General features: G+C 52.7%; 15 protein-coding genes across 15 annotated transcripts; 7 read left to right on the forward strand and 8 right to left on the reverse strand.

Annotated features, from left to right (window-relative positions):
* Positions 1–298: 298 nt before the first annotated feature.
* On the reverse strand, positions 299–994 carry PFLUO_LOCUS8394 (uncharacterized protein; the record flags this gene model as incomplete). Its single annotated transcript, XM_073786125.1, has 1 exon — positions 299–994. The coding sequence occupies one exon, from the start codon at positions 992–994 to the stop codon at positions 299–301; it is 696 nt and encodes a 231-aa protein (XP_073642411.1).
* Positions 995–1,454: 460 nt separating this feature from the next.
* Positions 1,455–2,708, forward strand: PFLUO_LOCUS8395 (GDP-mannose transporter into the lumen of the Golgi; the record flags this gene model as incomplete). The annotated part of the gene is made up of 3 exons (XM_073786126.1): positions 1,455–1,694; positions 1,744–2,203; positions 2,266–2,708. 3 exons carry the CDS (start codon positions 1,455–1,457, stop codon positions 2,706–2,708), a joined length of 1,143 nt encoding a protein of 380 aa, XP_073642412.1.
* Positions 2,709–3,411: 703 nt separating this feature from the next.
* On the forward strand, positions 3,412–4,792 carry PFLUO_LOCUS8396 (uncharacterized protein; the record flags this gene model as incomplete). The annotated part of the gene is made up of 2 exons (XM_073786127.1): positions 3,412–3,643; positions 3,843–4,792. The coding sequence occupies 2 exons, from the start codon at positions 3,412–3,414 to the stop codon at positions 4,790–4,792; spliced, it is 1,182 nt and encodes a 393-aa protein (XP_073642413.1).
* A 26-nt stretch (positions 4,793–4,818) lies between these two features.
* PFLUO_LOCUS8397 (GID complex subunit containing RING finger motif) lies at positions 4,819–6,200 on the reverse strand (the record flags this gene model as incomplete). Its single annotated transcript, XM_073786128.1, has 4 exons — positions 4,819–5,250; positions 5,304–5,498; positions 5,549–6,088; positions 6,147–6,200. 4 exons carry the CDS (start codon positions 6,198–6,200, stop codon positions 4,819–4,821), a joined length of 1,221 nt encoding a protein of 406 aa, XP_073642414.1.
* Positions 6,201–6,462: 262 nt separating this feature from the next.
* PFLUO_LOCUS8398 (centromere/microtubule-binding protein cbf5) lies at positions 6,463–8,065 on the reverse strand (the record flags this gene model as incomplete). Its single annotated transcript, XM_073786129.1, has 4 exons — positions 6,463–6,983; positions 7,037–7,668; positions 7,725–7,881; positions 7,954–8,065. 4 exons carry the CDS (start codon positions 8,063–8,065, stop codon positions 6,463–6,465), a joined length of 1,422 nt encoding a protein of 473 aa, XP_073642415.1.
* A 245-nt stretch (positions 8,066–8,310) lies between these two features.
* On the reverse strand, positions 8,311–9,628 carry PFLUO_LOCUS8399 (uncharacterized protein; the record flags this gene model as incomplete). Its single annotated transcript, XM_073786130.1, has 5 exons — positions 8,311–8,726; positions 8,786–8,828; positions 9,217–9,314; positions 9,367–9,539; positions 9,594–9,628. 5 exons carry the CDS (start codon positions 9,626–9,628, stop codon positions 8,311–8,313), a joined length of 765 nt encoding a protein of 254 aa, XP_073642416.1.
* Positions 9,629–10,460: 832 nt separating this feature from the next.
* Positions 10,461–11,767, forward strand: PFLUO_LOCUS8400 (uncharacterized protein; the record flags this gene model as incomplete). Its single annotated transcript, XM_073786131.1, has 5 exons — positions 10,461–10,533; positions 10,585–10,988; positions 11,043–11,168; positions 11,239–11,388; positions 11,447–11,767. 5 exons carry the CDS (start codon positions 10,461–10,463, stop codon positions 11,765–11,767), a joined length of 1,074 nt encoding a protein of 357 aa, XP_073642417.1.
* Positions 11,768–12,347: 580 nt separating this feature from the next.
* PFLUO_LOCUS8401 (uncharacterized protein) lies at positions 12,348–13,517 on the forward strand (the record flags this gene model as incomplete). Its single annotated transcript, XM_073786132.1, has 3 exons — positions 12,348–12,861; positions 12,916–13,273; positions 13,334–13,517. 3 exons carry the CDS (start codon positions 12,348–12,350, stop codon positions 13,515–13,517), a joined length of 1,056 nt encoding a protein of 351 aa, XP_073642418.1.
* Positions 13,518–13,551: 34 nt separating this feature from the next.
* Positions 13,552–15,297, reverse strand: PFLUO_LOCUS8402 (uncharacterized protein; the record flags this gene model as incomplete). Its single annotated transcript, XM_073786134.1, has 4 exons — positions 13,552–14,388; positions 14,445–14,600; positions 14,667–15,191; positions 15,238–15,297. The coding sequence occupies 4 exons, from the start codon at positions 15,295–15,297 to the stop codon at positions 13,552–13,554; spliced, it is 1,578 nt and encodes a 525-aa protein (XP_073642419.1).
* A 147-nt stretch (positions 15,298–15,444) lies between these two features.
* On the reverse strand, positions 15,445–16,529 carry PFLUO_LOCUS8403 (uncharacterized protein; the record flags this gene model as incomplete). Its single annotated transcript, XM_073786135.1, has 2 exons — positions 15,445–15,800; positions 15,860–16,529. The coding sequence occupies 2 exons, from the start codon at positions 16,527–16,529 to the stop codon at positions 15,445–15,447; spliced, it is 1,026 nt and encodes a 341-aa protein (XP_073642420.1).
* A 160-nt stretch (positions 16,530–16,689) lies between these two features.
* Positions 16,690–17,672, forward strand: PFLUO_LOCUS8404 (prephenate dehydratase; the record flags this gene model as incomplete). The annotated part of the gene is made up of 2 exons (XM_073786136.1): positions 16,690–16,743; positions 16,794–17,672. The coding sequence occupies 2 exons, from the start codon at positions 16,690–16,692 to the stop codon at positions 17,670–17,672; spliced, it is 933 nt and encodes a 310-aa protein (XP_073642421.1).
* A 630-nt stretch (positions 17,673–18,302) lies between these two features.
* PFLUO_LOCUS8405 (translation termination factor eRF1) lies at positions 18,303–19,803 on the reverse strand (the record flags this gene model as incomplete). The annotated part of the gene is made up of 4 exons (XM_073786137.1): positions 18,303–19,091; positions 19,150–19,521; positions 19,576–19,625; positions 19,683–19,803. 4 exons carry the CDS (start codon positions 19,801–19,803, stop codon positions 18,303–18,305), a joined length of 1,332 nt encoding a protein of 443 aa, XP_073642422.1.
* Positions 19,804–20,363: 560 nt separating this feature from the next.
* On the forward strand, positions 20,364–22,078 carry PFLUO_LOCUS8406 (uncharacterized protein; the record flags this gene model as incomplete). Its single annotated transcript, XM_073786138.1, has 5 exons — positions 20,364–20,509; positions 20,570–21,537; positions 21,587–21,715; positions 21,760–21,857; positions 21,908–22,078. The coding sequence occupies 5 exons, from the start codon at positions 20,364–20,366 to the stop codon at positions 22,076–22,078; spliced, it is 1,512 nt and encodes a 503-aa protein (XP_073642423.1).
* Positions 22,079–22,560: 482 nt separating this feature from the next.
* Positions 22,561–23,412, reverse strand: PFLUO_LOCUS8407 (25S rRNA (adenine2142-N1)-methyltransferase; the record flags this gene model as incomplete). Its single annotated transcript, XM_073786139.1, has 1 exon — positions 22,561–23,412. The coding sequence occupies one exon, from the start codon at positions 23,410–23,412 to the stop codon at positions 22,561–22,563; it is 852 nt and encodes a 283-aa protein (XP_073642424.1).
* Positions 23,413–23,608: 196 nt separating this feature from the next.
* On the forward strand, positions 23,609–24,486 carry PFLUO_LOCUS8408 (60S ribosomal protein L25; the record flags this gene model as incomplete). Its single annotated transcript, XM_073786140.1, has 4 exons — positions 23,609–23,630; positions 23,923–23,978; positions 24,042–24,328; positions 24,399–24,486. The coding sequence occupies 4 exons, from the start codon at positions 23,609–23,611 to the stop codon at positions 24,484–24,486; spliced, it is 453 nt and encodes a 150-aa protein (XP_073642425.1).
* Positions 24,487–24,681: the final 195 nt, after the last annotated feature.

Below are 24,681 nucleotides of genomic sequence, written 5' to 3' on the forward strand. Positions count from 1 at the left end.
TGTTGTAACTCTAGGGAGCTTTGTTTCTTGCGCTTTTTGTCTTCTTTCCTGCGCCCCGTTTCGAGATGGCTCTGTGTTTTTCACTGTTTTCTTTTTTATCTTTTGTCTGTACCTCTATGATGATGCAGCACTAGTGACTTTCTATCCATTTCGTCTCTGGCTCGACTTCCTTCATGTAGCTGTCGGTCTCTCTCGAGGGGCAATTCCTTGCGGGCCCCGTTTCATAGTCATGGTGGACCCTGATCATGCATTGTCTCGAGAATATCGTACAAAATCATCACCCCATCACCCCCAGTCCTCAGTCCCAATCGTCGTCGTCATCGTCCACCCTATTCCTCAATCGCTGCGAATTCCCACTCCGGATCGCTCGCCGGGTATTGATCCGGTTGCTGAATCCCTCACTCTCACTCCGTTCACCCTCACTGTCATCATCATTCTCAGGCGAAGACAATTTCGCCTCAATCAGCACCCCCTTGAACAGCAATCTCTTCTCCAGCACGCTCACACTAAACCCCTCCCCACCATCCCTCCCCCCGGTTTCTAGTCCTTCAAATCCCACCACCCGATCAACCCCAACCCCATCCCTGAACCCAATCACACACGGCAGGATCTTGATCTTCAGCTTCTCCACCAGAAACGGTGTCGATTCCACATCCGCCCGCGCAAATCGCACCTCGTAATGCACTCCTGCCAGCTTTTCGAGTGCGCTGTCCATGATCTTGCATCGGGCGAAGTCTGGGTGTGCGAAGTGGACTAGGCAGCGCGCTGTGGAGGTTGTATAGTCTAGCACCGACTGGTCGCCGCTCAGCGTCGGGTAGATGTCCTTGTGGAGGATGGTGGCCGTGCCGGAGGGGTCGCGGTTGGTCTTCTGTGCGGCGAACTCGGCGTTGAGTTGTTGGATACGCTGATCGCGGTAGGAGCTGTCATCTTCGTTTTCTAGGGCTGCGAAGAGGGCCTCATCGTCGGAGTCTTGGGGTGCGAGGTCGGGGGGCATTGTGGCGTGTAGGTGTTGATTGAGTCGGGGGGTCTGTCAGGTTGACTATTTCAATGGCGATCCTCATGGGCGCTCCACTAGATTAGGTAACTGACAAGTCCAATAAAATCGAAATACATATATCTTATTGCGATCAATATTCAATTGCAAGAATACCTAATCATAGCACAGCAATAATAACCCTGAGACACCATCAACACCACCTATACTGTACCTAATCAAATCATTCCCTGCTGCTGACTCAGCTGCCCCTGTGCTTAGTCACCCTCGCCGCTCGCGGCGTTTTTCTCGTTTGTTGCTCCCTTGGGTTTTTTTCCTCTCCTGGTGATCTTCCTTCACTCGGTCTGTCGCCCGCTTCATTTGCTTTTCTTTATTGATTTCCCCATTCGACACCGGCTTCTTTTCTTTCGCCGTTATCTTCCACCCCCTCCCCCCGGCCACCACCACCATCACCTTCACCATGGTCGAAGACAAGAAGACCGACGACTACACTGTCGAGATGAACAAGCTCGACCAGGGATCCAAGGAATTCGAGGCTCCGCCGCCGCAGCCGAGGGCGGCTCCTCCCAACATGATCTCCAATAACCCCGCGCTCCCCGTGTTGGCCTACTGCGGCTCGTCCATCATGATGACTGTCATGAATAAATACGTCCTGTCGGGTCTGGACTTCAATCTCAACTTTTTGTTGCTGATGGTTCAGGTATGTATGATCTTCCCTGAACGTCCGGGACGTGTACTCATTCAAATAGTCCGTCGTCTGCATTGTCGCGATTCAAACGTGCAAATCCATGGGCCTGATCACTTTCCGTGACTTCAGCTCGGACGAGGCCAGGAAATGGTTCCCCATCACCCTGCTCCTGATCGGCATGATCTATACCGGGTCCAAGGCCCTCCAGTTCCTATCGATCCCCGTGTACACCATCTTCAAGAACTTGACCATCATCCTCATCGCGTACGGCGAGGTTCTGTGGTTCGGCGGTTCAGTCACCGGTCTGACGCTATTCTCCTTCGGCCTGATGGTCCTGAGCTCCCTCATTGCCGCGTGGGCTGATATCAAGCACGCCGTCGAGAGCAGCGGCGACACCTCAAGCAAAGTCTCGACCTTGAACTCGGGCTACGTGTGGATGCTGATCAACTGCCTGTGCACCTCATCCTACGTTCTGGGCATGCGCAAACGGATCAAGTTGACCAACTTTAAGGATTTTGACAGTATGTTTTTCTATGTCTGTCCTTTTTTTTTTCTTTTACCCCTCTAACATCATCCTTTCTAGCTATGTTCTACAACAACCTCCTGTCGATCCCGGTCCTCATCGTTGCCACGCTGCTTGTCGAGGACTGGTCGTCCACCAACCTGGCCCGCAACTTCCCCGAGTCTAACCGCAACGGAATCTTCTTCGCCATGGTCCTCTCCGGTCTGTCGTCCGTCTTTATCTCGTACACCTCTGCCTGGTGCGTGCGCGTCACTTCGTCCACAACCTACTCGATGGTCGGTGCCCTGAACAAGCTGCCCATTGCCGTGTCGGGCTTGGTCTTCTTCGATGCTCCGGTTACGTTCCCCAGCGTCTCTGCGATTGGGGTGGGCTTCATTTCTGGTATCGTGTACGCCGTCGCCAAGATCAAGCAAAACGCCAGACCCAAGGTCGGCGTGCTGCCCACGACCAACCCGCTCGTCAGCGCCAGCAGCCAGAGTATGCGCGACTCGCTACGCTCTTAATATAAAATTCCTTTGCATTCCCCTCCATTGTGTGCGCCTGACTGGTCAGCGCGGACAATACCTCGTATCCTCGCTGCTGCAGGCTTCTGCCAGCGAGGATCTCTCGCATGTGACATTATGATGAACGTCTTTTCTTTTCCCCGAGGAGAAGAGAGAAAGAGCATGGGTTGTTTCTTCGATGTCGGTGTTAGTGGGTTTCAAGTTTCTCATTCCCTCCGGAGGAAAGCCTCTTGAGAAGTTTTCCCTCTTTCCTCTTCTTTTCTTCTTCAACCACCTTTTTGGGATATCAAATATGATTTAGTAATTGTGTATGTGTGTGCGTGTGTGTGATCATCGTGTCTTTTTTGTTCTCTCCTGTGCACTGCATCCATGTGTGTCCGATGGCTGCTCTTTGTTGTTTGCGGTGACCCCCGATCTGGGTTTTGTATATAGCTACTGTGATTTTTTGGGCAATAGACCTTGTTCTCGACTTTCTCTATTCAAAGTAAATAGTTCTAGCAAAAAGTTCTGTAGAAAAGAGCGACACAGAGCGACACAGAGCGACACAGAGAAACCCGTCGCTCGGAACTTTGATTGGCTGATTGGCCGATCGAGGCTTCCACTTCAACCGCCATGATTTTCCGCTTGAGTGCATCTACACCTCGCTAACGCCCTTCTCTCTTCCTATTCCTAAGACATATTCTAAAAGAAATCTTGCTGCTCAATGCCCCGAAACAAAAAAGCGAAGGGACGCCCTCCGCGCGGGCCGGCTAGACAGCCTGGATCCGGGTCTGCGACCAAGGGATATCAAGGTCCTAATGCCAGCAAGACACCGCCATCGCCGTCACAGTCGCAGTCACAAAAAGGAACCACTCCTAAAAACCAGCAGCAACATCAGAATCAACGTCCGATTGTCCCATTTCTGCGCCGGGATCGGATTCTCCTGATTGGGGAAGGTGAGCATCATTTTTTCTTTTCTTCTGCAACAACCCCAGAAAGTATACGTCCGTGGGCTTTGTGTCTTGCACATAGAGCTGGAATCGATATATGAAGTGTACCATTCTGGAGGTGGAATATCTATCGATTTACCTTCATCTGATATCAGAAGACATGCAACACAAGAAGATACAAGGACCAGAAACTGACTACCCACAGGGGATTTCTCATTCGCCCGCTCCCTGGCAACCCAGTACAAATGCCGCAACCTTTGCGCAACATGCTACGACTCCAAGGAGACGCTGTACGGGAAATATCCACAGGCGGAGACAAATATCAATGATATCGTCACAGCTTCTCGGAGAATCACTAGTTCTAGCGCTCGGAACGAAGAAGAGCAAGGGGGCTCTAATGAGACGCCCACCCAGAACGAACAGAAGCAAGGCGCGCAGGTTCGTTTTGGCGTCGACGCCCGCAAACTAGGCTCTCCTACTGGTGGTGGGAAAGATATTCGCTCGGGGTTATTCGCGCGCAAAGAGCGCAAGCGTCCTGCGTGGAAACCCCAAGACAGAAAACCGCCTCCCTCGCCTGGGGGGCCGTGGGATGTGATCTGCTTCAATTTTCCGCATGTGGGCGGGTTGTCGACGGATGTGAATCGGCAGGTGCGGGCGAATCAGGAATTGCTCGTTGCGTTCTTTAAGAGCTGTGTGCCGCTCTTGTCTAACGCACCGGAGAAGGTTGATGAGGATGATGATGATTTTGAGGAGGAGGATGATGATGATAAAGATGGAGATGAGTCTTCCGAAAGAGAGGAGGAGGAAGATGAGCAGACCTCTGGACTGGGCGTCCGGTCTGGGCCGGGACAGATCCTCGTTTCGCTGTTCGAGGCTGAGCCATACACGCTGTGGAATATCAAGGATCTGGCGCGTCATGCGGGTTTACAGGTTGTGACTAGTTTCAAATTCCCCTGGACTTCCTACGAAGGGTATACCCATGCGCGGACGGTGGGGCAAATCGAGGCGAAGAACCACGAGGGTAGAGGCGGATGGAGAGGCGAGGATAGGAATGCGCGGATGTATGTCTTTGAAGTGAAAAGAGAGGAACCGAAACATCCGAGCAAAGGGGGCAAGAAGCGGGCGAGGAATGAGTTGGACAGTGAGAGTGATTGATTAAAATTTAATTCCGTGCTGGCTGTCTACATGATATAGACCTTTTTCATCTCGTTCTCGTCAAATACCTCGCCCGTGGTCGGGTCCTTGATCTTGCCCGACTCCACGGCCCCGATCTTCTTGCTCATCTCCATCAGTCGGGCTTGTCCATATACTCGGCCATTGGGCAAGACAATCGGGTCTCCTTCCACGTAGCTCTTGGTGTGGTGTGCGTATGGCATTTTGCGGGCGAGCTCGTTCAGCTCGGTCGAGCAGATGGGACATACGGATGTTGTGGTGGACTGTGAGTTGGAGCTAGATGAAGTGAAGGCCGAGTGGCACAGGGGAGTCTTGAGCGCCGAGAGTCCAGCAGATAAAGCAATATGCAATAATGGTTGCGATGGCAGAGATAATAGCTCATGGTGCGTCCGGATGAACAGGTCGGAAAGAAAATTCCAGCGATCCAGTGAAAATAGGGACTAGTATAATCAATCAGAGAAAAAGTCGGGGTAGTGGACAGGGCACATCTTACCTTGTATGGTGGGGCCTTGGTGTCCTGGGTGAAGACCAGCAGTCCTGCTGCTCGAAGAATCTCGGTCTTTTGGGATTCATGATTCGGGATGAGGTACTTTTTGGCGTGCATGATGGCTTCGAGTTTCTTCTTTTTGTCTTGTGAGCGAACCAGCTCGATGTATTGCTGCAATCGGAGTTCAAATTCCAGGTTGTGCTGTATTCATCAGTCTCTGAAGGACATTAGTCTCTAGCAGCGCAACTGACCTGGCTCTTCTTCAAAGCTGCCTTGTTCTCGCTGCACCACTGCAACGCCTCTTTCGTTTCCCCACGACGCAAGCTCTCAACAACTCGCTGACACTGCGTAAAGACACCAAGATCGACCAGGTCCTCAACTCCCTTCTCCTGCGCCAGCTGCTTCGCGCTCTCCGAGTATCCCGAGCGCAACATGTGGTCGACCAGCAACCGATCGAGCCGGACTCGCGACCACTGATCGTATTTCACATCGGCCAGACTCGGGATTTTATGGAGGGTTTCCAGGTGCTGGATCCTCTTTCGGGACTGAATCTGGATCTTCTTCTCTTCGTCCTGCAGATTCTCCATCTTCCGCTTCAGACCCTGCATTCGTGAGATCATCGCATCTAGAGCGGCGAGGGTCTGGTCGGGTGTGTGGGTGTTGTTCAGAGAGGCGTTGGCGGCATCTTTCAGGGCGGGAAGCACGTATTCCTTCTCTCGCTCGACGGTGCGCTGGACCGTTTTGAAATTCTTCCGGGCCAGTTCATGGGGGAGGCGGAGGAGTGGTTGGTCCTAGAGCGGGAAGGTGATGAGCGGGCGGATTTGAGGATGTGGGACGGAACGGACTTACTAGGATTAGATGGCTCTCTGGGTTGAGCTTGGTGGAAGTCAGCTCGGCAGCCATGGTGGCAGTGGATGTGTCAAAGAAGGATGATGGTGAAGTCAAGAGGTGAGTGAGTGAACGAATGCGGAGCGGTGACCATCATCACCCCGCAGGTCAGGTGCTGCACTCCAAGCCCTACAAACCAGCAGTACAAGCTGGGAAGATACCAGACTAGAAGTAATATAATAGAAGCAACTGGATTCCTAAATTCCCTTTTCACCCAAATACTCCAAAATCAAGAAAGAAACAAATATGATACAGGAAATTTCCTGAGAGCGGCTCTCTACTCGCTGTCCGAACTGTCCTCTTTCTTGGACTTGCGGCGCTCCTTCTTTTCCTTCTTCTCCTTCTTCTTGCGCTTGCGCTCAGCCCGCTCCTCAGCCGTCTCGTCGTCGTGTTTGCGCTTCTTCTTGTCCTCCGTGTCATTCTCCTCGGCGTTCTCCTCCGCAGGCGGGGGGGCCGGGGTCTCTTGCGGTGCCTCAATGGCCGGCTGTGCGCTGCCGTCTTCGGGGGTGTAGTAGTCCTTGTACTCGCTCTTCCACTTGGAAGGAGTGGCCTCGTTGGTGCGACCGTACTTATCGAGCTTGCCGGCCGACTTCAGCTTCTTCTTCTCCACTGCAATAGGTCCCAGACCCCAGCGGCGAGGGTAGAGATCGCGCTCCATGATGCAGCGCTTGACCTTGGCGACGACGCCGTGGTCACAGGTGGTGAGCTCGACGGTCGACATCTGCGCAATACCGATGGCGATAGCCTCGCCCTTGGTGGTCATGAGGACAACCTCCTCATTGACCTCGATGCCGGATTCTAGAAACGAAAAAGTTAGCAGGTTGATACTCAAGCAGATGAGGCGAACTAACCAAAGCGCAGAAGACCCGGGATCATCAGCTTGGCACCGTAGCAGACGGCGTTGACGGCGCTGTCTTTGACAACAATACGCTTGTAGGTGGTGAGCAGGCTCTCCAGGGGACGGATGACCTTGCGCAGGTACGACTCATCGCGCTGGTTGTCATACACCCACTGGGCATCCATAACATCATGAAGGGTGACCAGGCCGTGGTTCTCATCCATCGCACCACTGCGCACACGACGGAGCTCCTGCATGTGAGCACCGACACCGAGGAGGAGACCCAGGTGCACGCAGAGGGTTCGAATGTAGGTTCCAGCCTCGCAGCTGACCCAGAAGACGCCGAGGTGGCGCTCATTGTCGAACTCGTAGAGTTTGCTCTCGTGGATGGTACGGATACGGAGCTGACGCTTCACAGCCGAGATCAGGGGAGGACGCTGGAACAGCGCACCGGTCAAGGTCTCCAGAGCGCGACGGAACTGCGCCTCGCCGCCAGGAATCTTGTCATGCATACGGATCACACACACGTACTCCTTTCCGGCGCCCTGCTGGGACTTGACCAGGCGGGTCGCGCGGTCAATGCAGACGATCAGACAGCCGGTGACCTTGGGGTCAAGGGTTCCGCTGTGGCCAGTTTTCTCAGACCTAAAAAGAAGGATGTTCAGTGTTTTTGTTTCTGTTGGCATGGAGGGCTGTGTTACCTGAGGATCCGCTTCATCCACGCCACGACCTCGTGGCTGGACGGGTTCGAGGGCTTGTCGAGGTTGATGACACCGGAGCTAATGTAGGACTTCAGGTCACGCTTGAGAGGCGAAGATCCGGCAGGGATCGGGGTGAAGTGGCCTGTTCGGACCAGCACTATATAAGAACAACAAGTCAGCGTTGGCGCGCTTTTTTTTTTTTTTTTTTTTTTTGCCCTTGGTAACGTACACTGGTCGTAGTTCTTGAGGAGCAGCGGCCATTCCGAAGTGGGAATAGAAGGAGTGAGCGCTTCGGGCTTAATGGCGTAGTCCAGCTCCTGGCTGCTCTTAACGACGGCCATGGTGAGGGTGGACGGGGGAGGAAGATGCGAGTAGTAAAGGACCGAAAAAAGCGGAGGATGAAATTTTGCAGTGCGGCAGCTCCATCGCCCGATCAGGTCTAGCGTGTATAGGTCACGTGATTGTCACAGTGGCCGGTGTTTGATAGAAAATAGTCACTCTATGTAATCAGGATAGATATTCTGATGCTGACGGTCCATTTAATGCTAGTCAAGGTACTTGGAACAATTGGATGCATGCTGGCTAATCAACCCCCGAGTCTCCGTCCCGCACCACGCCCTCTCCACGGGTTTTGTAGAGACGAGCTCCAGCCACCAGAAGAAGAAGACCCTGAGGATGGCTGAGCTTGACGAAAGGTGGTGCCATATGCACGGGAGGAGCTGGCGGGAGTGCGGGCGTCGAAGTACCGTCGCACGAAGGTAGGGGTGGTGACCCAGTTGCGCCCGCCGCCAAAGGCCGGATAGATACGGGTGAGAAAGTCGTAGAGATGGGCGGCGACAATCCCCATCGCCTCAGCCAGGACAGCAGAGGGACCGCCGCTCACAAAGGCCATCAGAAGCATTGCCCACGGCAGGAACTCGACAGGGATCTGGATCACGTAGAACGTGGCTTTCCGGCCTCGGTTATCTTGGGCATAGGTGTAGACAAAGGCCAGGATCAATGCTGTTCCCCGATCAGTGACCTGAGTTTAAGAGAGACTGGATTGCAGGGAGGAAACTCACCAGACGTAAAGACGAACCCGCCCAGGAAGCAGCCTGCAGTGAGCTGTTGACGAGTTAGCAAGTTTTCTGATTGGATCGTGTGTTGGCTACCGCGAAGGGAAAGGAAGGATTTCAACGAATGCATGATATTGGAAAGAAGAGAAAAATAGATAGGAATATATATAGAGGCATGTAGGGCACCTTTACCACCGCCGTGAATTTATAGGATCACGACAGCTATCATTGAGGCAATCCCACCATTCCCACACCGCATGCAACACCATTTTGATTGCGAATAGGCGGTGCTGCACGAGATGCAGGGGTATTCTCCCTCGCTTCCAGGAACCGCTTCAGCTAGAGCAAGGCTGGGCGGGCAGATATGGCGAGGTAAAGGAGGAAATGGGATAAAACAGGGGGAGGACTAGAGACTCCGGCATTGAGCCATGACTTACCATGATGACAGAAGCTACAAAGACCACATAGGTGAAGAAAGCACCGGGCTCAGTGAACCGGGGCGAACCAGTTTCCAGAGAACTGCCGTAGAGGTATACTACCGGCGTATTAGCACGCTGGCAAGTTCGCATAGCCTCGAGGCATCATACAGAAGTAGAGGTCCAGGAGGAATGAGATGTTGCCGCCCGTTAGTAGGAATGGCGTGACCAGGCGCCAGAGCTGCAGTTTCCAAAGCAGGTGTGGCAGGAAGACAACATAATATCCACTGAGAGCGCGGCCATGTACTAGAGCAGACTGGGCTAGTGCCAGAGCAGTGAGCGTCCTGGGAGACAGAGAGTCAGTTATCGAGCGTGATGCAACTACGGCTCAAACTAACCTGGTCACAGGCGGAGCAGCCCAGAAGATATCCATCTCGGCAATTGAGAGAGGAAATTAAGGCTAGATAGTTAGTGTAAGGGTTGACCCCATCCGGGTATTATTATTATGTGGGTTCGGGGAAGGAAGAGAGATGATGAAGGAAGGGAAGAAGAGAAAAGAGGGAGGAAACGAAAGGAAAATAAAACGTGTGCTCTCTCGGCTGTGGTTTCTCCGTTCCGGTCTACCGATTGTTTGCCCAGGGCAAACAACTGATGAAGTTAGTATACGAACTGCCGAATAGATAAATGATCGATTATTGCCGGAAATCAACTTGTCGCTCTTGAGTCTTTCTTACCATGCTCAGCCCCTGACTAGGTACGTAGTCATCTCGCAACATTCGCTGTGGACGGCACGCACTAACCGCAAACGGGACAGCCATGCGACTCTTACAGCCCGTCCTTCACAGCCTCAGCATCATCAAACCAAGTAATATCTTCAGTAATCTAAATTTGTCCTGGGGGCTGAAGGCTAGGTAGTGATGGACCAGACGATCACCTTCATGGCTGAGAAGAAGGTTAGGAGCGGGCTAACCGTATTTAGAAAACCATTCGAGCAGCTCGTCCAATCACTATCGCCAGCTTGGCCCCTAACCCGATCCAGAAATCCATTCGATTCTATTCAGGATTGGCTCAGCAGCCTGAACTAGGGTCAATGGCCCTACAAGACAAAGTCAAAACTAAGGTACAGTGATGATCTCGTTCGTCCGGCTCAAGTATAAAGCATGGCCTTCGGTCCAGCACTCATCTCCTTTCCAATTAACACCATCCTCCTCCTCCTCTTCTGATCTATATCGAGTCAATTGGATTCCACCCCCCCAGTCTTCACCATGGGCCTCTTTCACCTTTTCGGCGGCTCATCGGGCAATGACACCTGCCCCATGCCTTCGACTTTTAAAATAGGTCAGTACTGAAAATGCTACCAGGTGCCAGCCCAAACTAATCCCGATGCAGATGCACCCGAGCCCTTCGTGTCCAACCTCTCCTTCCACCGCTTCAACATGATCTTCTCTGGAGCTTGCACGGCATTGGCTTGCTTAATCATCTTTATGGTCCAGGTTACCCACGCATCTCATTACAGCAACCCCAACCAGCAACGCAAGATCATGCGCATCTCGCTTCTCATCCCCATTTACTCGATCGTCTCATTTCTATCGATCTGTTTCCCCAATGCCTATGTCTATATCTTTGCCTGGACCGATTTTGCTCAGTCTATCACGCTCGGCACTTTTTTCCTCCTCTTGACCGAATACCTCTCAGTGGTCGTCGAGAGACAGGACAACGCTTCAAAGCCGCTGCAGCCATTCCAGTATAACGAGGATGAAGACGAGCGCCTTGACGAACTTCAGTGGCATAAAGTGAGTATCAGCAATCATTACAGATTATTGGCGCTAATCATCGCCGCTTAATAGAAACGCTCCGTTCTGGTATTCCAATACCCAATTGTCTCGCTGCTCCTAGGGGCCGTGACCGATATCACCCAGGCTGCTAAAGTCTACTGTCTGGAGAGTAACAAGACCCATTTTGCTCATCTGTGGGTGAGTATATCTATCTATCCGTTTCGGCGCAACGTGACGCAAGTGTACTGATCAGCGACGTCTATTGCAGCTCTCTATCATCGATTACGTTTCTCTCGGCGTTGCAGTTATGGCCGTCTTCAGATATTACGCCGCCAATAAAAGTGAACTGCGGCAGTATCGCGTGATGCTCAAGCTTGCGGCCTTTAAGCTTATTGTTATCCTGACCTTTGTTGAGAAGGTAAATTGTGACCGGCTCTTGCCCACTGTCAACAATCTGCTAACTACCTACTCTCTAGATTATCTTCCAAATCCTCCGCAGCACGAATGTCATGACGCCTACCTCGAAATTGACTTACTCGGACGTTATCATCGGCATCCCGATGCTAGTCATCTGTCTTCAGATGGTACCGTTGTCGTGTCTGTTCGCCTATGCCTACAGAGCTTCACCGTACAAGATCAGACAGTCCGATTACATGCCCACAGACTCTGGCTCGCAGAATTCTGCTATACTGCCTCCGCGCTATTATGGTAGCGTCTTCAGTCCCAAGGTCTGGCTAATGATGCTGAGCCCGAAGGACGTGCTCCGGGCAATTCGGTATTCGTTTTCGTCGTCGTAAATGGAGTTTTGACAGAAGTAGGAAACTCGAGTTACACATATACCTTTAGATATAACCAGTTTAGGATCTTAGTATTTGTATGAAAGAATTGTACTTTGAGCCGTACATTCCCTTCGCTGGCGGAAGACAGTTGGATTTGCAATCCAGAGCTATTAGTAATGGGCCATGTTACAAGACAAATGTTCATCATGAGTTTCCCAACTGGGGATGTGCTATATAATCATCCAATCACTATTTCCTTATTCCACCTCGTCAAACAAGTCAACAGAAGATAAATCATTGCAAATAATATATCCAATGTCCCTATGCCAAGTTCATTCAGTCAACAGGAACTCACCATCATTGTTCACATTGTAGCCAATCAGACGGACCTCCTGACTAAGGCAACATTGATCGATCAGAATATCCTGCTGATCTAGGGAACCGCACTATAATACCATTATTAATACACAATTTTTTAGTTCAAGTCACTTTCATAGCCTTTATAAGGAGACTTATCGGTCACCTATTGTCTATATTCATTTGAATCCCTCAACATTTCAACATCATCAAAACCAAAACTATCACAACTCAAACAAATATGTCTTCTGGGCCCCAGCTCCGACGCGCATTCCGTCGAACGGACGACTATACGCCGGACACACCCAAGCTCAAGCTTGTGGAAGAACCCCTACCACTCCCTCTATCCCCAACTGCAGCTTTGGTCCGAGTCCACGCCATCGCCCTCAACTATAGAGACGCCAACATCGCTAACGGCGGGAACCCATGGCCCGTCCTTCCTAATGGAATCTTGTGCAACGATGCAGCGGGCGAAGTCATAGCCGTTGGCGAGAAAGTCAAGGCCCTTGCCGTGGGCGACAGAGTTGCGCCCGTCACTGACACGGAGAATATCTCTGGTCGAGAATTGGGTCGGTCTTGGCTTGCTGCTGATGAGGACGGAGTGATGGCGGATCACATTGTCTTTGAGCAGGAGAAGTTGTGCAAATTGCCCAGTTACCTGGACTGGACTGCCGCTGCGACTATCCCCTGCGCTGGTGTTACGGCGTGGTCTGCGTTGAAGGGGATGAGTATCGGGCAGACCGTCTTGATTCAAGGTATGTGTTCTTCTCTCTATTGTTATTTAAATTACCACTAAGGATAGAGGAAAGGCACTGGAGGTGTGAGCGTGTTCGCACTCAAGCTCGCCAGAGCTGCAGGTCTGAGAGTTGTTCTCAGTTCATCGAGCGATGCGAAGCTGCAAAGCATGAAGGAGAAGTACGGTAGTCCGCCGCTGTTGACTGTTAATTATGCAAAGAACCCAAATTGGCATGAGGCAGTTCTGGAATTGACCGACGGTGTTGGGGTTGATATCGTTGTTGAGAATGGAGGTACCGGATCTTTGGTAAAGAGTATGAAATGCACTCGACGTGGTGGAATTGTCAGCCAGGTTGGGTATCTGGGAAAGCAAAATCCCGCTGAGTTGGCTGAGCTGATCCCGACTGTCATTGATCGGAGAGTTATTCTGAGGTGAGTGAAAGTCGCGATGTCTGAGTTGAAGTGGAGAAGTTAATGCGAACGAACATCTAGGGGCATCAATGCTGGGTCGAAGTATGACATGGAAGATTTCTGCTCTGCTCTATCCGCTTCACAGACGCCGCTAGATGATCTGATTGACTCGATCTGGAAATTCGAGGAGGCCGAGGAAGCGGTCGAGTACATTTGGCAGGGGAAGCAGATTGGGAAACTTGTACTTCGTGTTCGGGTTGGATGATGTATCCCCTGAATGACTTATCATACAAACGAAATTATTTCCGGGACTTTCCGGTTATCAGCATGCTCCCTGGTGAATACTCTTGCCAATCATCTTGGTCAAAGATAGACCCTGGTGCAATCGCCTGGGGTAATCTCGCCACTGGACTGGACCACTGCTTCAACGCTTCCCGAATCCCCCATTGCTCTCCGATCACATAGCATGATTGTCTTGCAATCCACCGCTGTTCCTCTTGTACCATGGGTAGCTTGTAGATGGTGGCCAAGGGCCAGACAAGACGGAGAGCATCTGCCCAGCAGATCGATCGCTGAGCCGGTTCTGGAATAGAGTCCGCGGCTTGAGGAGACGAAGGCTTCGAACGCACCGCTTGTATCACGGTGGCAGGAACAAAACTCAAGATCTCTTGCGCCATAGAGTGCAAAATCTCCATGTGCCCTTGTCGCCGTCCTACGAGGATCTGGATCTCCTGATCGTCTACCGCTTCCCAGGCATCGATAGCAAAGTCGGACAGCGCACAATTGATTAACATCAGCACGCAGTGATGCAGTCTCATGCGCGTCGTGCGGTATATATTCCAGATGTAGGCGGTATCCTCGGTGGAATAAATGTCATATATTGACTGCGGGACAATGCTTTCGAGTGCATCCAAGGAGTGGATGTACGTGATACATTCAGGGACCGTAACGAAATGTGTCCGGAGCTGGACTATCGATGCCGTGATGATATCGCTGGCATTCATGACAAACTGCGACACCAGAGCCATTGACATCTCGTGGTTGTCGGGATTGGGCATGATGGCAGCAGCAAACATGGCTGATAAGTCGCGCGACTCGGGAGGGCAGACCGCGCTGTTCAAGACAGAGCGCATTAGCTGGCAGTCATTCGTGTCAGTGGTTGTTGTTAGGTCAGAAATGGCGATTCGCTCACAATATGTGAATGGATGGCCCAAAAGATCTTCCTGCCTCGCTTGGAGGCAAACTGCCCCGGACCGCGAAAGGCGAGCAGCGTGTTGAGGCCTCCAACGTGAAGATGCCACGCCTCAGGCCCAGGGCCACGTTTGGATTGAGCTGAGCCAACAAGGATCTAGATCCGCAAAAGTCAGTAATTGTCACTTTGTTTCTTCTCGCCATAAAATATGGCAATACAAACCTCGTAGGCAGCCAAAGCCCAAACAGACACCAGAGTCTCATCTTTGGTACTCTCAGTAGGGCTCATAAGAGCAGACCGGACGGCTTCCAGCGCACGCCCATACGTCCTAGACGCCTTCTCCCGATCCGGGACCGAGTCTGTCTGGTTAGCAATGTAGGCGCCAGCCAGGGTATCTGTCGCATAGAGCAAGCATGAACCCTCATCCGCCTCCGCGAGCAGGACGGGCAGAAAATCGACAAGACCAAAATAACGCTGGCCCTTTACCACGACCGAGTAGCAATCCAAAACGAGCGCTATAGAAGGGCGACTTGCGGCAGAGCTCGGGCTCGGGCTCAGAGAGCTGGCCACTACCAGCGGGCTGTCGGACTGGGCCCTTGGCAAGGTCACCTTCTGACGGCGGTTGGCGAGTTTCTTCACGTCGCCCATGCCCCTATTGCGGAACATCAAGTCCAGGGTATCGCGGTAGCCGGGACAGTCCATGCCATATTTGACGCAGCGTCGGCAGGCCGGGCGGGTCAAGTCGCACTGGCGGGCATGTCAGACCGGTCCATCCCATCCAGACCACACGTACCTTGACCCTCCTCGTGCGACAGAGATGGCATCCTGCACTGGGTTTGCCCGTGTTCGGCATGTTGGGCGCATGGTGGACAAGAAAACACGAGCTGAAGCCGAACGGGCATTTATGAGTGGGGGCCTGAACCCTATTGCGCCGCCGCCCTGATTGGCTACAACTATACAATATGGCCTGTATGGAGTTCTACAGACCCGAACGAACCAACTACGTAGTCACCGTGCCCCGAACGGCCAGTCCGCCGTCCGGGCCCTCAATCCACACATCCCACGCTCCGGTACCCTTGCGCTTGCCGCAGATCGCCATCTCTTCCTCCACATAGACCGGCGCCCAATTGCGATACTCGATGCTGCGGATCGGATGGGCGACATGGCTCTGCAGTACGCTGAGCAGCAGAGTGAGGGTCAGCGGGCCATGGACCAGCAAATTGCGGTATCCCTCACGGTCGCGGGTATAGTTCTTATCGAGATGGATCGAGTGCGCATTGAACGTCAGCGCCGAGAAGCGGAACAGCAGGGCCGGGGTGGGTAGGAGGACCTGCCGAAATGCCGGGTCTGACGGGGCTGATTTGAAGGGTCAGTCTTTTGTTGAATTTACCAGTCTAGTGAGTTTTGCTTCTCACGTTTGACAATCCTACTCCTCGCGCCAAACTGTGCCTGGTCGTGCTGGAGCTGCTCTTCGCTCTTGGGCCGCAGGAAGATCAAATCCCGGTTCTCCACAACCGCCGACTCCCCCGGGTCATCTCCGTTCCTCCTCCAGATCCGCTCCCAGCTTTTCTCGGCCGGCTCCTCTTCGGGAACGGTGCCAACGCGCCGTTCGATCGTGACAATCACCTTCTCGTCCCCTTCACGGCCCTTCACGGCCACATTCCGTATAGATTCAATACACACGGCCCGGCGGCCATCGAGCAGAAGCTCGGGATCGGCAAACTTGACACTGCCGCCGGCCCAGAGTCGCCGATCAAAAGGCTCGCCGGGGGTGTGGAGGGTATCCGTGCCATCGGGCAGGAGTTGCGACAAGGGGACCTGCGGCGGGAAGTAGATCAAGTGGTGGCCCGGGGACAAGCGAGGAGGGTTCGTGATCGAAGGGAGAGTGGTAGGATGGTCTGAAGGGGGTTGGCGCAGGAGATCCAATAGTGTCAGGTTCAGCAGATGCGATGGCTGGGGATGCAGGTAGTCGTAGGTCAAGGGGAGCGTCCGGGTCGTCAGCCCTTGCAGGCGCTCGGCCAGCGACGAACTGGCGCGAGACTGAAATAGAGCGCGTCTGGCGGGCCGAATCCTTTTTCCTCGCATTTCTGGGAAAGAAGAAGAACAAGAAGAAGAAGAAGAAACAAGAGGAAGAGAGGGAAACAAACATTCCAGTTTGTCGTGTTTGTCCGTCTGTCCCGCTCCACCACCGACCGCTTTTGCATCTTTGGCCATGATTGATCCGACTCTCACGACTGTTTCCGCCATGGCGCGACTAAGGGTTGCCTTCTTGGGCCCGGCCGCGTCCTTCTCCCATCAGGTATGAATCATTTCCGTGTTGTTCGGTGGCATTCCTACTCACTCCGTCAGGCCGCCGCAGAGGCGTTCGGCAAGACTTCCGCCGAGCTGCAGCCCTGCGTCTCCTTCGCCGAGGCTTTCGCCGCGGTCCAGCAACAAACCGCCGACTATGCAGTCATTCCCTGTGAGAACTCGACCAACGGGTCTGTCGTGCAGACCTTGGACCTTCTAGCCGATCGCAATGGCCTCTATAACGACGTGAAAGTCTGCAGTGAATACTACTTGACCGTCCACCACTGTCTCTTGGTCCACAAAGGCAGTTTTCCCTCTGGCTGGGCGGGCTACGATGGCTCAATCACAAAACTATATACCCACCCGCAGGCGTGGGGGCAGTGCGATACCTTCTTGTCTCGGTACTTCAAGGGCGTCGAGAGACAGGATGTCTCGTCTACGTCCAAGGCTGCGGAAATCGTGTCGAAAGAGACCGCTGAGCGGGGCGCGGCGATTGCCTCTCGCTTTGCGGCAGAGCATCACGGCGTAGATGTGTTGCAGGAGAACATCGAGGACCGCGCGGATAACACCACTCGGTTTTTGATCTTGAGGAATGTGCTCGCGGAACGCACTGCGCAGCTGGCTGTTGAGCAGGCAGCGACGAATTTCGCCGCTTCGCACAAAACGTTGATCTCGTTCACGATCAACCATTCTTCCCCCGGAGCCTTGGCGGATGCACTGCTCATCTTCAAGGCGCATGGTCTTAACCTCACAAGTATCAATACCCGACCCAGTCTCAAGCGGGCCTGGCAATATATCTTCTTTGTGGAGTGTGCCAGGACTCCAACTGATGAGAACAAGGATGCGGTCTCGAAGGTGCTGACCGGTTTACGGAATGTGACCGAATCCTGCAGAGACCTAGGGACTTGGGAGGACCAGTCGAGTCCAAGTCGTGGATAAGACGTCGACTGATTACGCCTTATGGTTGCACGAACAAGGAGAGGAAAGGAACCATGCTTGAGCCATATGCCTTTGATGTGTGTTTTACGAAAAGAATAGATGCCAGGACTGCCCGAGGTGTGATTTCCGGGTTGTCACATACTTCAGTCAAATATATCGAACCATTTCGGTTGCTTCTTTTTGTTTTTCGTGGCAATACAACGAGCGAGTAAACTAACGAGCGTAGAGCCAGAAGCGAAGTCTAGCACAACGACAGCAGACAGAGCTGCACAAGCAAAACAAATTCCCTGATAGAGAGAATCACATCCAACCTTTCAAATTGCAATCTGCACCCCATGTTCCTTTTAAATCACCGAGGTGATCTCGGCGTGCTGCATACGGAGCGTGGATGGCCCTGAATTAAGTCAGTGTGTAGTTCCAAAAAGAGCAGAAGCAAATCTCACCTCTGAGCAGCGTCACGGAGCTTGGAACAAGCCTTTCCTGGCGATCCATTACGGATACTGTAGTTCCACAACGAGAGCCGCCGTGCTGATGCGGGCGAGCCGTCAGAAGACCCGCCGGGGGAACTTCTGGCCTTTCATCCTCGCTCTCTGCGAGGTTGCTAAACCGTCAATCTAGTGAAAAGTCAGCTCAGTCCCCGATTTCGGATCGGGTAGACACACCGTCGTAGAACTCATCATCGTCAGAGTAATCAGCCAGTTGTTCAAAGTTGACCTTGTACCGGAGAAGGGCACCGATTCCTCCGAATCCCTTGACAAATTGGTTACCTTCACCGGATCGGTCCGAGACGAACTCCAGAGCAGCGCCAAAGTCCTTGTATGACTCGGCCAGCCACTCTAGGAAGGAACCTGAGTCAATCACCTCCATCTCAGTTCCCGTGTCCTTGTCGATAAAGAGATCGCGAGTGGCCTCCTGGGCCTTGGTGGTGTGCAGGACCACCTCGGAACCGGCAGCATTCTTCATGACCCAGCGGGTGACATCCAGGTTCTCGTACACAATCAGGATCTCCGCGGCGCCAAGTTCCATCGCCTTGAGCGTGTCTTCAACACCGTAGCAGATCTTGCCGGTGTCCTGGCTGATCTCCTCGAAATACTTGCCGATCAGCTTCTTCTCCTGAACGAATTTGACGTTGCTCAGAGTCTCTCCCGCCAGCTCGATGGCCTGGTTAAATCCGTTCTCGCCACCGTACGAAACGTCCACCACCTTGATAACCTTGGTCTGCAGACGGCCATCGAACATGTCAGACTGGTTAAGATCGTTCTTGAAATCGGCGGAACCAGCCAAGACTAGACCAGCGACGTTCACCTTGTCGTTGGTGATGTAGTTCTGCACAGCCAATTCGGCAATCTTGCGCACGTAGTTGTGGCGCTTTTCCTCACGGAGACGGGAGAAACGCAGCGCGGATTGACCACCACGGCCCTGGGAAGGGTGTATGAGTACGAAGGAAAGGGCAATCTGAGGGAAGATGAGGGCTCACATGTTTCTTCGGCAGGTCGACCTGGAGACGCTGCAAGATTTCTCGCGTGTTACCACTGAGAGTACCGAATAGCGCACCGTTTCCGTCCATGATAATGAAACCGAATTTTTGGTCGGACTCGAGCAGCTCGCTCAGGGCCTCAGTGTGGAACTTGTTGTCACACAGATACAGCGAGGTGTTGATCGGCTTGAAGGGCTCGAAGTCGATGTTAATCTTTCGCTCCTTTCCTTCAGAAGTGATGATTTCACCACAGTAGACGACCAGGCCATTCGGAGGCACCTTGTTGTACAGCTTGAGACGCTGCTGCGTGGAGGTAATGGCCGACAGGACAGAGAGTCGATTGACGCGGGACTTGATGTTGGAGGCGGTACCCTAGGATACGGTGTTAGGCCACGAGACAGGTCAAGAGGAGAGGAGAGGGCATACGTATTCTTCAGCCAACATCTTGGCCGCGCGGGAAACCTGGTCCTTCGGCGCTGCATGGCCGGTCAGAGGCCCATTATTTCATAAAAAGAGATTGAGAGCAGACATACGAATGATGAGGGAAATCATAGAGGTTCCATTGCCACGAGCCGATTCCAGGCGCTTGATCAACTTCTTCACCTTCCAGATCTCAATGTTCTTCTCAGCATCGTTCGCCTGAGGCGCGCTCATTTTGGCGAGGCGAGGGAGCGACCGTGGGAAAGAGTATCAGAGGCCTTGCCTGTTGTGTGGGAACAACAAACAGAAAATGAGACTTGCCTGCGCAGTGAAAGCAGAAAGAATGAACAGGTGAAGGAAACACAAAGAGAGGAAGGCGTAAATTTGTGTTGGAGGGGCTTGTGCTGAGGTAATCACACACATTGATGCACAGCGGGTACCCGGTACTCGCGGGGCCGCAGTGGATTGGTTGGGCTGTCAGGTACCAGATACATGCGGTGCGACCAGGGGGGTGCATAGGGCTGTCCCATGTATAAGAATGCCGCTCTAGATGGGGACCTCGTCAAGCTATTATTGACTTTGAGAATGTGACCATGTGTATATGTGTGTCTCCCGAGGTATCTAGTGCAATGCTATACTAGGTGGCCTGTCCTGCTCTTATCAGCATCGTCCCCACCACTTCTTATCTACGGAACTCACTCGGTACGGGGGATCTCGTGTGCCCTTTTTCTTTTCTGCTCCTTTCATCTGGCCTCAGTCCACCTCAGTAACATCGTTGCTGCTTCCTGCTCATCATGTCGGGTCGTGCAGACGAGAGCGATGGGCTCGATGATAGCGTGTCCGGGTTGCCAAGCACCATCGTACCCAGCTCATACGACTACGGCCACCTCAGTCGCGGAACCCCCATCGTCGACTCCGAGGCTCTGGATAGACGGAGACGGTACTTCTGCAGCTCTCTCGCTCTCCCGGTCCGGAGGATCATCTAACTTTGATTCGTCAGATCCTCTTCCTTCTCAGTACGCTTTCGACAGGTCGGCGGTCCGAATAGCATAGACAACTTCGCACGGTCATGGCAAAGAGCCGCCTGCTTCCCCGAGGTGCTACCACACCGGTCGTCCTTTGTATCCGTAGACTCAGATGACGAGATTGCCGTTGCAACAGGGCTGGCAGCCGGCTTCAGAAGCGAGCAATCCCTCGGTCACCCATCGTCGGATGCTGAACGGCCTCTACTCCGCAGTGATTCCGACGGTGATGAAAGCGATCAAGAAAGTCTACACCCAGAACCATCCAAAAAGGCCATTTCCAGCACTGGACTTCTCGCATCATCGCTAGAGAGGAGCTTTGCAACTTCCTATGGCACGATCTCCTCGCGCGCCAGCGAGTCCGCTCGAAGGAATGTCATCCAGTTCCACCGTGAACAGCAGATCCACCCAGACGGCCCGGGGTACCCGGACCAGCAGCCGCTACTCGTGAAGCATATCCAGCATGAAGATGGCACCTACGAAGATGTCATTGTCGGTCAATCAACCGTGCCCCAGACCATTTTCAACTCCGTCAATGTGTTGATCGGAGTCGGCCTGTTAAGTCTCCCACTGGCAATGAAGCAGGCCGGGTGGCTGCTGGGGTTACTTTTTCTGGTTTACTCGGCAGTGACAACTTCATATACTGCAAAGATTTTGGCGAAATGCCTCGATGTCGATCGTAGCCTCGTTACCTACGCCGATCTGGCCTATATCAGTTTTGGGCACTATGCTCGCCTTGTGACAAGTATTTTATTCTGCTTGGAACTCCTTGGGGCCTGTGTAGCCCTTGTGGTTCTCTTTGCAGACAGCTTGCATGCTCTGGTCCCAGCCTTGAGCATTCTACAGTGGAAAATTGTCTGTGGAGTTATGCTCATTCCGCTAAATTTCCTTCCGCTGCGGTTTTTGAGTGTGACGAGCATCCTGGGTATCATCTCTTGCACATCGAGTAAGCCATCCCTTACACTTTACAAGATACGGTGTTGACGTTCTTCCAGTTGTGGTTCTCATCTGTGTTGATGGCTTGATCAAACCCAATGCGCCAGGCTCCCTCCGCCAGCCTGCCATGACAACTCTGTTTCCTGAGAATTGGGCTACCCTTCCATTGAGTTTTGGTCTCATCATGTGTGAGTACATCCCTCAAAAGAAGTCCGCAGGCTGATTTGACTAGCACCCTGGGGTGGCCATGGAGTCTTTCCCAATATCTATCGAGACATGCGGCATCCGCACAAGTATGGCAAAAGCCTGTGGACAACCTATCTCTTTACAGTAAGTGGAGGGTAAATGATTTTTGCCAAATTATGTCTAACTTCTGACAGTTTTCTCTTGACTGCTCCATGGCCATAATAGGCTGGGTCATGTTCGGCGACATCGTTCGTGACGAAATCACGGCAAACATCCTCACCATCCCCGAATACCCCAAAGCGCTATCCGTCTGCATCATCATATTCATTTCGATCATCCCAATTACAAAGGTGCCGCTGAAGTGAGTTGTTTCTGATATGCCGAGACCGCCAGCTGCTGACATGGGCGTAGTGCCCGACCTCTCGTCGCGACGTTCGAAGTCCTCTTCGGACTTGGTGCTACGGAGATAGCATCAAGTGAAACCCTTTCGCGAAGAGAGAGAGTCCTTCAATTCTTGCGAGCCTGCGTCCGGGTTTTCGTTGTGGTTCTTATAGTCTTTCTGGCCGTGATTTTCCCGTCCTTTGACAGAATCATGGCCTTTCTGGGGTCGTTTCTGTGCTTCACAATTTGCATCATTTTTCCACTCGCATTCTACCTCAAGATCTTCGGAAAGGAGATCAGCCGAGGTGAACGGATTTTGGACTGGGTGCTGCTCGTCACGTCTTCGATCCTGGCAGCCGTGGGGACTGTGTGGGCGTTCTTGCCGAAGGACATGATGTCTGCCGACTATCTCCGTCCTGGTTTGTTGCGGATATTGACGGTGGTTCTAGAGCCATCGATGGTCCCGTCATCGCTCTAGGATGATGGCGAAGTTGTTTCTTTTCTTGCCGGGGTTCAGCATCTCCTTCTTCAAAGACTTGCGTGACCCGTCGCCAGTATATTCCCACAACTGAAATATCAGTTTTGCTGTTCTCTTGCTTTGCGCCAGGTAGAATCCCAAGCTAGCCAATATTTCAAGAAGCCTCGATTCAGTAAGGTAGCGCGAGTTGTCCACGCATGCAACAGGCAAGACGAGGAACAGGCTTGGTACGAATTGAATGGAGCATGTAGAGGTCAAGAACTGGACACAACGCTTCAGCATTTCGCCTCGTCCCGTCGCATCGGGAACGTAGTTGAGCACGAGGGATAGACTGATCATATGGAACCGGTCCTCATCAGTAGAAGGGAGCGGTCGGTCCATGAAATCCTGCTTGAGAATCCCCGACTCCTGGGAATTCAAGTCGATCCTCGTGACATCCAAAGCCGGTGTTGACGAAATGGCATTCTTCGTGCTCAGCGCTCCGACTTCCAGTACCCGAAGTTTGGGGATCGAGGCCATCCATTGTTTCAGTTGCGGCTTGATCCAGTCGACGAGAAGTTTGCTGGAATCACCACCACGCTCCAGAGATTGGCCTAGTTTGCTGGCAATTTGGTAGCTTTCAAGACCCCCATTTGCTTGGATCTGGGCGTCGATACTGCTGACTCGAGCCTCGTCACCGGCCGCCTCGGCTTGCGCGCGAGCTTTGAGCAGCTGGTGATGAGACCGGATCAGAGTACGGGTGGCCTTGGCGGACAGCGCTGCATGTTTCGACTTGACCGTTGGCGGACGAGTACGGGAGAGCAAGGTCGGTCGCTTGGACCGATTTTTCGCCGGGGCCATCACCAGTGGTGAATTGTAATAAATCGTGAAGAACCAGAAGTAACGAGTAGTTCCACTTCCCGTCTGGGACGGGCTGAGTCAGCGTCATTCGCAAGAGTCACCTGACCCACACAGAATGGATTTCGCTTAACGTAGACACATCCAATTTTGTTCGATCTCCCCGACACTGCGACAATCACCACGACCAACGACAGCCATGGCCCCCCAGACCAAGCCGAGTACGTGCGAGCATTATATCCCTCTCATTTCCTACTTCCCCAAATCGTCGGCAGTGGAATTGCGATGGCGTGTGGACGTGGATGTGTGGATGTGGGCAATTTTCCTGGGAGAAAAAACACCGACAGCGTTGGCGATGAGAGGAAGCGACAATAACAAGAAACCAAAGCCCTCTATTGTCGCCATATGCTTTCCCTCTCTTCTTCGAAGAAAACATCCCCGTCCACATCAAATCGCATGCCCCAGCTCCCGCACTGTGCACGACAAAATGACTGACTCGAATTCCTATGACAGGCAAGACCAGCAGCCGGGCTAACGCTGCCGCCAAGGCAGTTGCGAAGGGCTCTTCGGTACGTCGTTTTGAGTATTCCGATTTCAGAAGGACAAAATACTAACCTGCTTTCACCGATCAGCTTCACAAGTCCCGCAAGGTCCGCACCTCGACCACCTTCCACCGCCCCAAGACCCTCCAGCTCTCGCGGTCTCCCAAGTACCCCCGTGTGTCGATTCCCCGCGAGCCCACCCTCGATGCCGCCAAGATCATCCTGTACCCTCTCAACACGGAGAGCGCCATGAAGAAGATCGAGGAGAACAACACCCTCGTCTTCATTGTGGATGTCAAGGCAAACAAGCGCCAGATCAAGCAGGCCCTGAAGAAGCTGTACGATGTTGACACCGTCAAGATCAACACCCTCGTCCGGTATGTTATCCTCTTTGAAAAAAAAAAAAAATATGGCATCTCTAATTTTGATTTTTTTTTTCTGTTTCAGCCCCGATGGCGCCAAGAAGGCCTTTGCTCGGCTAACCCCCGATGTTGATGCTCTGGACATTGCCGCCACCAAGCTGGCTATTGTCTAGATGGGGACAGATGGTTTTCTTTGTGGGTTTGGGCGAACTTTGTTTTCCTCCGTGGTGATTCTCAAATACCAGCCGAGTGGCTGTCATAGCAGCAGGCTGAACGATTAAAAAAGAACATATCTTTCCAAGAATTATGACCCAGCATTTGCGTATGCCTTGTATGTGTCCCTGTCTGCGTATGTCTCTGGTCTCGGT

The sequence above is a fragment of the Penicillium psychrofluorescens genome, assembly GCF_964197705.1.
Source record: "Penicillium psychrofluorescens genome assembly, chromosome: 5".
In the NCBI taxonomy this organism is placed as follows: domain Eukaryota; kingdom Fungi; phylum Ascomycota; class Eurotiomycetes; order Eurotiales; family Aspergillaceae; genus Penicillium; species Penicillium psychrofluorescens.